This window comes from Odocoileus virginianus, chromosome 3, assembly GCF_023699985.2.
Source record: "Odocoileus virginianus isolate 20LAN1187 ecotype Illinois chromosome 3, Ovbor_1.2, whole genome shotgun sequence".
Taxonomy (NCBI): Eukaryota; Metazoa; Chordata; class Mammalia; order Artiodactyla; family Cervidae; genus Odocoileus; species Odocoileus virginianus.
Window position 1 is genome coordinate 15558820 of NC_069676.1, and position 10288 is coordinate 15569107.

The 10288-nt window shown below is 55.7% G+C and overlaps 1 protein-coding gene across 2 annotated transcripts; it reads left to right on the forward strand.

The window, feature by feature from the left end:
- The first annotated feature begins 265 nt into the window (after positions 1-265).
- GPR108 (G protein-coupled receptor 108) lies at positions 266-7243 on the forward strand. Of its 2 annotated transcripts, none has more exons than XM_070464835.1 (18): positions 266-427; positions 1152-1271; positions 1983-2033; positions 2261-2343; positions 3300-3424; positions 3522-3586; positions 3673-3741; positions 3839-3943; positions 4130-4263; positions 4374-4449; positions 4918-4991; positions 5089-5206; positions 5295-5425; positions 5511-5554; positions 5762-5811; positions 5989-6072; positions 6358-6480; positions 6750-7243. In XM_070464835.1, exons 1-18 carry the CDS (start codon positions 308-310, stop codon positions 7011-7013), a joined length of 1836 nt encoding a protein of 611 aa, XP_070320936.1. In that variant the 5' UTR covers positions 266-307; the 3' UTR covers positions 7014-7243. The 2 variants fall into 2 exon arrangements, with proteins under 2 accessions (XP_070320936.1, XP_070320938.1); XM_070464837.1 differs by having other exon boundaries at positions 3525-3586.
- Positions 7244-10288: the final 3045 nt, after the last annotated feature.

The following is a 10288-nucleotide window of genomic DNA, read 5'->3' on the forward strand; positions in this document are numbered from 1 at the left end:
CCTCAGGGTAGGATATCAGATCCATCACAATTGGTTGGATGAACTGTTTATCAACTTACATCCGGGACAATCTTTCTAGTGATTGGTGGGCGTGAAGGCGGGGTTAAGCAATATTAGCATTCCCATTCGGGACTGGTGCTGTCTATTTGGTGTCTTACAGGGGGCGGGCACGAGAAGAGGCCATCGGTGATTGGCTGGGAGGGCTCAAAAAGCAGACGGGTCGGCGCCCACCGTGCGGCGATTGGCTCACCGGTAGGCGGGCCTGGGGGCGTCAGAGGCGGTGTCAAGGGAGGCGGTGACTCCAGAGATGGCAGTGAGCGAGAGGAGGGGGCTCGGTCGTGGGAGCCCCGCGGAATGGAGGCCGTGGCTACTTCTCCTGCTGCTGTTAGGCGGTTCCTCTGGACGCATTCACCGGCTGACGCTGACGGTGAGTCCCGCCGCGTGGAGGTCTGGGGTGCGGGGCTCACCTTTGGCCCGGAGAAGCCCCTAGCTTGGAGTGGTCTCGTCCTACCTCCCCCGCTCCTTATGCGGGATGGAGAGGTCCAGCGCCCCCTGCTTCAGGCCAGGAGTGGTCTCGCCAGAGGATCCCCCTGAGTGGTTCTTTTGAAGTTGCCTAGCCTGCGGCGCTGAGGTCGTCCCTTGCCCACAGCGGGTGGGGCTTCACCTCTGGGGACCCAGGACTCTGAGGCCTTTAAATTCTTGGGATCGCTTTGGGGCTGCTAGGAACCCTTGACGCCGTCCAGGGAAGTCCCTAGGGGTTCTAGAATGGGGGTACTAATTGGGATCTTGGGGACTCAGTTGGAATCTAAAAATTTTCCGAAAAGTGAGAGCCAGGCTCCCCAAGATGCGTAACTCTGCTTTACGGGTGATGCTCACCTCGTAGGGAGAATTCCACGTAACCCAGACCTTCTCTTCCTGGACTCTCCGAATGGTGGCCAGAGGATGCCGAGCCATTCTTGCTCACCTGGAATTGGTCTGGGGTCATGGCCCACAGGGGTGGCCTTCTCTTCCTCTCCTGTTACCCTTTGAACCTGTCCTAAATACAGAGATACCCGGAGGGGGCCGAAGCCCTTGGCGGAACCTCGTGCCAGAGCCCTGGGGCTGGGCTGGTGGGAAGTCTGAACTGTCTCTGTTTCCTTGGTCTCCGGCAGGGGGAGAAGCGAGCAGACATCCAACTGAACAGCTTTGGTTTCTACACCAACGGCTCCCTGGAGGTGGATCTGAGCCTCCTGAGGCTAGGCTGCCAGAATACAGAAGAGAAGGCCCCGCTGGTGAGGGGCTTTGGGGAATTTGCTGGAGGAGGGAGAAGTGCACGAGTTTCTGAGCCCACCCCATCCCCCCCAATTGAGGATTCACATCCTAGCTCTGCCTCACCCTTGTGATCTTGGGCAAGTCCTTTGGTCTCTCTGAGTTTCTATTTGCTCATCTGTAACTGAGGAATAATTTCTCAGCCCTAGTTCCTGCAGTCAAAATAAGAGGCTCTTGTTATTGAACACCCGCTGGGTACCCATACACTGCAAATCAATTTCCATGAGTCTGTTCTGTCATAGCCACCTTTCAGGATTCCTGTGAAAATATTACACCTGTAAACCGAATTTTTCAGGTGTTTGTACAGACTCAGAGGTATGTGGCTTACTCAGAGCCCCAGAGCTTGGATGTAGATCCAAGTGTGTTGGATTCCAGAGCCCAAGGCGGGCAGCCATAAACATTCTATTTATTTTTTACATCATCATTTTAAAATTGAGGGGGGCGGGGGCGGAGAAGAACCAGCGAAGGTCTCTTGGAGGAAATGACATCCCAGTCAAGTGGTTAGGAGTTAAAGGAAGAGGATTGGGGTGCTGGGGGCAAGTGGGGAAAGTCAGTGAATGCAGGATCTCCCCCTGAGTAAGTATTAAGGAAATTCGAGGTTATGTGTCTGTTGCCACTGATAGAGGTCCCTGCTGGTGTCCCTCACCTCATAGTCTCTTCTTTCCACTTACCAGGTGGGGTTCAGTCTGACCCGGGTGAGATCTGGCAGCATTCGCTCCTACTCAGTGAGTGGTAGGGGTGGAAGTGGGGAGAGAAGGGTGGAGGGGCAGAGGCAGCGGAAGGGGAGGGTTATCTGTCGGCCTCTGAAACTCAAAGGCCCCTGTCCTCTCCCAGAGAGGAAGGGAGAGACTCACCTTTGCCCCGGGGAAGGAGGAGGGGATGGGAAGGGAGGCAGGGTGGGACTGGACCAGTGGGTGGGGGTAACCAAAGCTCCCTACTGCCCACCCTCCAGAACCGGGACTCCCATGAGTGTCCTCTCCGGAAAAACAGTAGCAGCCTCCTGGTTCTCTTCCTCATCAACACCAAGGATCTGCAGTGAGTATGGGGGCTACCCTAAAGATCCATCACTGGGGTGTCTCTCGTTGTGATACCTATGTGAGCTGATCAGGTGGAATGAGAACCAGCCAGAAAGAACCTTTATGGCTTTGGAGAAAGCCACCCACTTTTGTTGTTGTTAAATTTCATTTATTTATTTATTTTTGGCTGCACTGGGTCTCTGTTGCTGCACATAGGCTTTCTCTACTGGTGGCAAGCAGAAGCTACTCTCTCTCTACTCAAGATGCTCTGGCTTCTCATTCCTATGGCATCTCTAATTGCAGAGCACAGGCTCTAGGGCATTTGGGCTTCAGTAGTTGCGGCAGGTGAGCTCTAGAACACAGGCTCAGTGGTTGTGGCGCATGGGCTTAGCTGTTCCATGGCTTAGGGGATCCTCCCAGACCAGGGATTGAACCCATCTCCCCTGCATTTGGCAGGTGGATTCTTTACCACTGAGCCACCAGGACAGCCCTCCCTGGTGGTACAGTGGATAAAAAGCCACCTGCCAGTGAAAGAGAGGCGGATTTGATCTCTGGATCAGGAAGATCCCCTGGAGTAGGAAATGGCAACCTGCTCCAGTATTCTTGCCTGGAGAATCCCATGGACAGAGGAACCTGGAGGGCTACAGTCCATAGGATCCCAAAAAGTTGGACAGAACTGAAGTGACTTAGCATGCACACACGACCAGGGAAGCCTGACAGCATTTTCTTATTAAATAAGGTGTACTTCAGTAGAATGAGTGACTCGGTGTCATGGGAAGTGACAGATAATCCCTGGTGCTGGCAACACAGGGATGTGGCAGCCATCTCGATGGATGGTGGCCAAAGGCTGCCACTTGATGACCACTGATAGAGCCCCCCCAGAGAGGAGACCCTGAAGACCCGAGTGGCCATTGAGTCCCTCAGCACAACTGGTATGCCTGACCTCAGCCTTCAGCCTCCCCACATTATCCCCAGGGTCCAGGTACGAAAGTATGGGGAGCAGAAAAAGCTGTTCATCTCTGCCGGGCTCCTCCCAGAATCGCCTTCCGAACCAGGGCTCCTGAAGTCAGAGCACATGGTCACTCCCAAGGTGGACCACGGTGAGTCGGGCTGGGAGGAGTGGGTGGGCAGGGGCGCTCCACACATCCCCCCATCATTCTGCTGTCTGTCTATCTCTGATCTCACCTGTTTCCCCAGCAGGGACCACTGCTGCCCCCAACAAGGCCAAGTCGAAACCCACAGGGTCACAAGGGGACCGGCAGGTATGGGAAGCCAGGGCAGGAGGGAGGAAGGCCCCGCCCCCATAAGGGGCAGCTGATGCTCCATGGAGGCACTCTGTCCCCCCCAGGGTGTCAGTGGGAAGGACCAGGAGCTGGTGTTGGGCCTGGGCCACCTCAACAACTCCTACAATTTCAGTGTGAGTGTCCGGGGGTGCCTGCAGCCCCTCCCCTCCGCAAAGTGGGGTCTCCCCCAAGCTGAGGTCCCCCCTCCCCTCTGTCTGCCCCGCCTCTCAGTTCCATGTAGTGATCGGCTCTAGGGCCGAGGAAGGCCAGTACAACCTCAACTTCCACAACTGTGACAACTTGGTGCCAGGCCGGGAGCAGCCGTTTGACATCACGGTGAGTGGAGGGGGAGGGCAGTGGGTTCATGGAACCCTCGCTGCAGGCCAGGTACCCCATGTGCCTCAGGGAGACGGGAAATCTGAGGATCAGAAATGAGAGAATGGAACCTGGAGACTCACACTCAGGGCCCAGCACATCTGGAGCTAGCCTGCAATCCCCTGTCCCCCACTGCTCCCTCACCAGGTAATGATCCGGGAGAAGAACCCCGAGGGCTACCTGTCAGCGGCGGAAATCCCTCTTTTCAAGCTGTACATGGTCATGTCTGCCTGCTTCCTGGGCGCTGGCATCTTCTGGGTGTCCATCCTCTGCAAGAACACGTAATGCCCTTGACCCTGGGGGTCCCCCACCTCCTGTCTTCCCACATTCCCACCCCTGCCCCTGACCAATGCCCCCTCTCTTCTGTCCCTCATCTCCCCTCCCCCACCAGGTACAACGTCTTCAAGATCCACTGGCTCATGGCAGCCCTGACTTTCACCAAGAGCGTCTCTCTCCTCTTCCACAGTGTGAGAGTCTGGGGCCAGGAACAGTGTGGGGTGGGCTGGAGTCTCTGGGGCCAGGAAAAAGCCCCTACAAGCCACTCCCCAAATCCCTGCAGACCCTGGGCTGGAGAGTTCCATATGTCCATCCGAGTATCCATCCATTATATCACCATAGCCAGCTTTCCATCCAGCCCTTCTGACCAGCTGTGATGGCCCACCTTCCAGTCTGACTGTCCGTGGGCCCAGTTGTGACTGTCAACCAGGCCGACTGTCTAACTGTCCATCCATCCAACTATGATCTTCCCTCCATTGTCACAGCTGTGACTGTCTCTTTCTCTGTCCACTCGCCATCCTGATTGAAACCTTCCATTCCTGTCCCCTTCCTGGTCATCCATCCAACAGTGATTGTGCATGTTCCCAAACCACCATCCATCCACCCTCCCCATTCCCCTGTCCATCTGTCTGACTGTCCATCCGTCCACCCACCTCCAGATCAACTACTACTTCATCAACAGCCAGGGCCACCCCATCGAAGGCCTCGCTGTCATGCACTACATCACGCATCTGTGAGTGCCCCTCTCTGCTGGGCAAGGTGGCGGGGAGGCAGACAGGGGACGGCTGGGCCCCCAGCGTCTCATCACACCTCCTACCTCCCTCCGCCAGGCTGAAGGGTGCCCTCCTCTTCATCACCATCGCCTTGATCGGCTCCGGCTGGGCCTTCGTCAAGTACGTGCTGTCGGACAAGGAGAAGAAGATCTTCGGGATAGTGATCCCACTGCAGGTGCCTAGGGAGGCCCCGGGGCGGAGACGGTGAGCATGGCTATACAAGCCCAGTACGCCCGCCCATCTGTCCCGCCCCCACCCTGCAGGTCCTGGCCAACGTGGCCTACATTGTCATCGAGTCCCGTGAGGAGGGCGCCAGTGACTACGGTATCTGGAAGGAAATCCTCTTCCTGGTGGATCTCATCTGCTGCGGCACCATCCTCTTCCCTGTGGTCTGGTGAGGACCCCCACTGGGCCCCTCCCGCCATGGGCACGGGCGGGGGCGGTGCTGACTGCCCCCTGTGTCCCTCACTCCGTCCCAGGTCCATTCGGCATCTCCAGGACGCGTCTGGCACTGATGGGAAGGGTGAGGCTGTGCCCCGGGCCCTCGCCTGGCTGCTGGTCCCTCTTGCTGACCCGTGGATGCTCCTCCCATCCCCCCCTCCGACCGCTTCTCTTCCCACTTCCCTTCCCTTGCGCGTCCCTCTCCACATTCTGCCCCCAAATGTCCTCCCCTCCACCCCTGCCCCCAGAGTCCTTCCCTTGACCCCCACTCTCTGTGCCCACCGTTCAGTGGCAGTGAACCTGGCCAAGCTGAAGCTGTTCCGGCATTACTATGTCATGGTAGGAACCCTGTGCTCACTCGGGACGTTCTGGGGGGGGCAGGGGGTGGGGGACAGCCAGCTCGTTAGCAAGCACGCGCACCCTAACCCCTCCATCTGCAGTCCCCTGGCGCCCAGCCCCCCTGCCCGCCGCCCCAGGCAGCCGCAGTGGTGCGATGGTCTCACCCCGTCTCTGCAGGTCATCTGCTACATCTACTTCACACGGATCATCGCCATCTTGCTGCGGGTGGTCGTGCCCTTCCAGTGGCAGTGGCTGTACCAGGTGAGCGCAGAGGCCCCAGGAGGGGCCGAGGCTGAGCCAGACAGCAGCGGGGGAGGCAGGGGGCGCGTGCCTGACACTCCCACTGCGCCCCCTCCACCCCTGAGGGGATGAGGCCACCGGACCACTGGGGACGCCTAGGGTGGGGGCCGGGGAATTATCGGTGGAGGGCAGGGGGGCCGGGCTTCAAGGGACTGCAGATGGAGGGGTTAGGGTGGCCGTGCTAAGGAGCTGGCTGTCGTCGGTTCCCCCCACCCACCCCCTACCTCCGCCTCCCAAACTTCCCAGCTCTTGGTGGAGGGCTCCACTCTCGCCTTCTTCGTGCTCACGGGCTACAAGTTCCAACCCGCAAGGGATAACCCGTACCTGCAGCTACCCCAGGAGGATGAGGAAGAAATGCGGATAGAGCAAGTGTGAGCCCTGGGGCTGGGGTGGGTGGGGCTTTGGGCTTTGGCAGCGAGGGGGCGGGGCCCGGGCTGTGGGTTGGGTGGGCGGGGCCAGGAGGCTCTGGGGTGGTTGTGGTGGGGCTGAGTGGGTGGGCCTAGGCAGCAGGGGTGGGGCCAGGCTCAAAGCACAGGTGGGTGGGATCTGGGCGGGGCTGGGAGGCTCGGAGTGGGCGTGGTGAACTTCGAAGTGGCTCCGCTCAGCTCCTGGACCACCTCCTTACTCTCTGCCTGTAGAATGACCGATTCTGGGTTCCGGGAAGGCCTGTCCAAAGTCAACAAAACAGCCAGCGGGCGGGAGCTGTTGTGATCAGGTATCCACCTCGGACAGTCCTTCGTCCTTCCTCCTCGCCTCTTCACACATTCCCCGCTCCGGCTTCTCCCAAAGACCGTGAGGGGAGGAGGGGGCCGGTGCTCACAGGGCACCCAGCATCCTGGAACCAGAGTTCCTGGAGCCCATTCAGAAGAGGACAGACAGCCCCCATCCCCCACAGATCCTGAGCACCATGGCCCCACCCCGGGACCCCCCCCACCCCCCCCCCCCCCGACTTGCAGCTGTACAATAATGACCCATTTGTTTTGCTACCCTGGTTTCTTGCTTTTTGGGGGGGGTTGGAGAACGCATGCAGAGGTTGTTTGGAATTTAGAGACCCCGGGTGGGGATGGGGGCAGGAGTTGAGGTTGCAGTACCCATTACTTTGCACATTCAATAAATATCAATTGAGCCACCACTGCGCACCCGCCCCACACAGGACACAGCAGTGACCACAGTCCACCCCAAATCCCAACACTTAAGTGTCTGCTTCCAGCACAGGGTCCTGACCCAGCCTGGAGAGTCAGAGGTGAGCAGAGAGAAGAAAGGGATGCACAGGCCCAGATGAGGGAACTGCCTCTGCAAAGGCTGGAGGGGAGGAAAAAATGATGGCTCAATGGCATATCTTTCTGCCTTTTCATACTGTAAAAAAATTTCTCTCACGATGGAAATGGTGAGAGACTTTATATTTTGGGGCTCCAAACTCACTGCAGATGGTGACTGCAGCCATGAAATTAAAAGACGCTTGCTCCTTCTTAGAAAAGCTATGACCAACCTAGACAGCATATTAAAAAGCAGAGACATTACTTTGCCAACAAAGGTCCATCTAGTCAAAGCTATGGTTTTTCCAGTAGTCTGGTATGGATGTGAGAGTTGGGCTATAAAGAAAGCTGAGCGCTGAACAACTGATGCTTTTGAACTGTGGTGTTGGAGGAGACTCTTGAGAGTCCCTTGGACTGCAAGGAGATCCAACCAGTCAGTCCTAAAGGAAATCAGACTTGAATAATCATTGGAAGGACTGATGCTGAAGCTGAAGCTCCAATACTTTGGCCATCTGATGCAAAGAACTGACTCATTTGAAAAGACCCTGATGCTGTGAAAGATCGAAGGCAGGAGGAAAAGGGATGAGATGGTTGGATGGCATCACCAACTGGATGGACATGAGTTTGAGCAAGCTCTCGGAGTTGATGATGGACAGTGGCACCTAGCATGCTTCAGTCCATGGGGTTGCAGAGAGTTGGACACGACTGAGCGGCTGAACTGAACTGAAATGAGGTGGCTCAGGCTGAGTGCTGTGTACTGCACCGTAGTCTAAAGCCTCCAGGGTCTTTAACTCTAGAAAAGCTTATGAAGCACAGAAAGACTGTTTAACTTGCCCAAGGTAACACAGCAAAAATGTTGGAAGGCTCAAGACTCCAAACATCAGCAGTCTGATTCTAGAGCTGCCCTTTAGCATGGTATGCACTGCCGGCTCTGCACCCAGACTCTTGCCCCCAAGCCTCTTGACCTTGCCCACATTTGCTGTGCAGCCTGTTAAGTAGCTTAACCTGTTTCCTTCATGTAAAATGGGGACCCCAGAGAGCTGAGTATCACACATCAGGGTGGGAATCTGGCTCAGCACAGTGCCCTGTAACACAGCCTGACCACTTGGGAATGTCCCCCAACCTCAAGGAGTGCAGGTTAGAGGTGCACCTGTGCACACATCTGTGCACACACCTGTGCACACCTGTGCACACCTGTGGGCAGGCGCCCATGATGCATTTTGCTCTGCCCCACTTGGCCCTTCATCTAGAGCACTCAGAACCTCCTCTGGAGCCCTGAGAAATATTCCTCAGTGGGGACCGCAGGCATGGATGGGCCGGGGGGAGGCAATCAGGCTAGGGTCAAGGCTTTCTGCAAGCGGAAACAGGTCCAGCTAGGGCCCGGATGAATATATATAGCCCAGCCAGACAAAGAAGGAAGTGGGAAGGCATTGCAGGCTGAGGAAATTCTGCAGTAAGGCGATGCCCAGAACAACTTGCAAGTTCCTCTGCAGGTCTGGCGGGAGTTAGGGGGGAGGGCGAGAGCAACTGGCAGAAGCCTCAAGGCAGGCAGACAGTCTTGGACTTTATGCTGGGGCCCACAGGAGCCAAGAAGAGTTTAAAGCAATGAGGGACTTGGTTGTCTAGGGATGATGTGTGTGTTAGGACGTATGGCTCTCCCAAGTTGTCCCCTCCCTAATCCCCGCAGCCTGGAACTACGTCCCCTTACATGACAAGAGGCACTTTCCAGTTGTGATTCAATTAAGCATGTTAGAATGAGGAATGATTCTGGATTGTTCAGATGGATGCATTGTTGTTACAAGAGTCCTTGTAAGAGGAGGGCACTTCGCAAGTGGCTCAGATGGTCAAGAATATGCCTGCAATATAGGAGACCCAGGTACAATTCCTGGGTCAGGAAGATCCCCTGGAGAAGGAAATGGCAACCTGCTCCAGTATTCTTGCCAGAAGAGTCCAGTGGACTGAGAGGAGCCTAGTGGGCTATAGTTCATGGGGTCACAAAGAAATGGACATGACTCAGTGACTAATACTAGGAGGCTCAGGATCAGAGAATGAGATGTGATGGTGGAAAGTGTTGTGGGGTGTTTTGTTTGGTTGAGTTTTGTTTTGTTTTGGTTTTTGGCTTTGCCAGGTCTTAGTTGCAGCATGCAGGATCTTCAATTTTTGTTGCAGCATGTGGGATCTTTAGTTATGGCACTCAGGATTTTTTATTTGCTCCCTGTGGGATCTAGTTCCCCAACCAGAGATGGAACTCAGGCCCCCTGCATTCGGAGCACAGAATCTTAGCCAGTGGGCTGCTGAGAAGTCCCTAGAGTCATGCATATTGAAGATGGAAGAAGCCATGAGCCAAGGAGTGCAGGCAGCCCATAGAAGCCAGAATAGCCCTGGTACAGAGTCTCCCCTAGAACTTCCAGAAGAAACACAGCCCTCCTGATACCTCAATTTCTGACTTCAGCCCTCCAGAACTGTAGGATAATAAGCACATTGTTTCAAGCCACCAGAACTGTGATCATCTGTTACAGCAGCAATCAGAAACTCTGGAGCCCACCTCCCTGCTTCAAATCTCAGCTGCTACCAGCTAGAGGCTCTTAGCCAATTAGCCAGAGCCCTCAGTTTCTTTATCTGTAAAATGGGGATAGTAATAGCACCTAATGGGCTTGCCTGGTGGCTCAGTGGTAAAGAATCCACCTGCCAATGCAGGGGACTTGAGTTTGATCCCTGGGTTGGGAAGATCTCCTGGAGAAGGAACTGGCAACACACTCCAAAATTTTGCCTAAGAAATCCCACAGACAGAGGAGCCTGGTGAGCTACAGCCCACAGGGTCACAAAAGCATCAGACATGACCGAGCGACTAAACAACAACAATAGCACTTAAGGCATTCAGAATAAACAAGATGTGCAAAGTTAAGATGCATAAAATCAAT

Coding starts and splice junctions, on each gene's coding strand:
- GPR108 (XM_070464835.1), top strand. CDS start 308: ATGGCAGTGAGCGAGAGGAGGGGGCTCGGTCGTGGGAGCCCCGCGGAA. Junction 4,992..5,088: donor ATGCACTACATCACGCATCT/GTGAGTGCCCCT, acceptor TCCCTCCGCCAG/GCTGAAGGGTGCCCTCCTCT. Junction 5,555..5,761: donor GTCTGGCACTGATGGGAAGG/GTGAGGCTGTGC, acceptor CCCACCGTTCAG/TGGCAGTGAACCTGGCCAAG.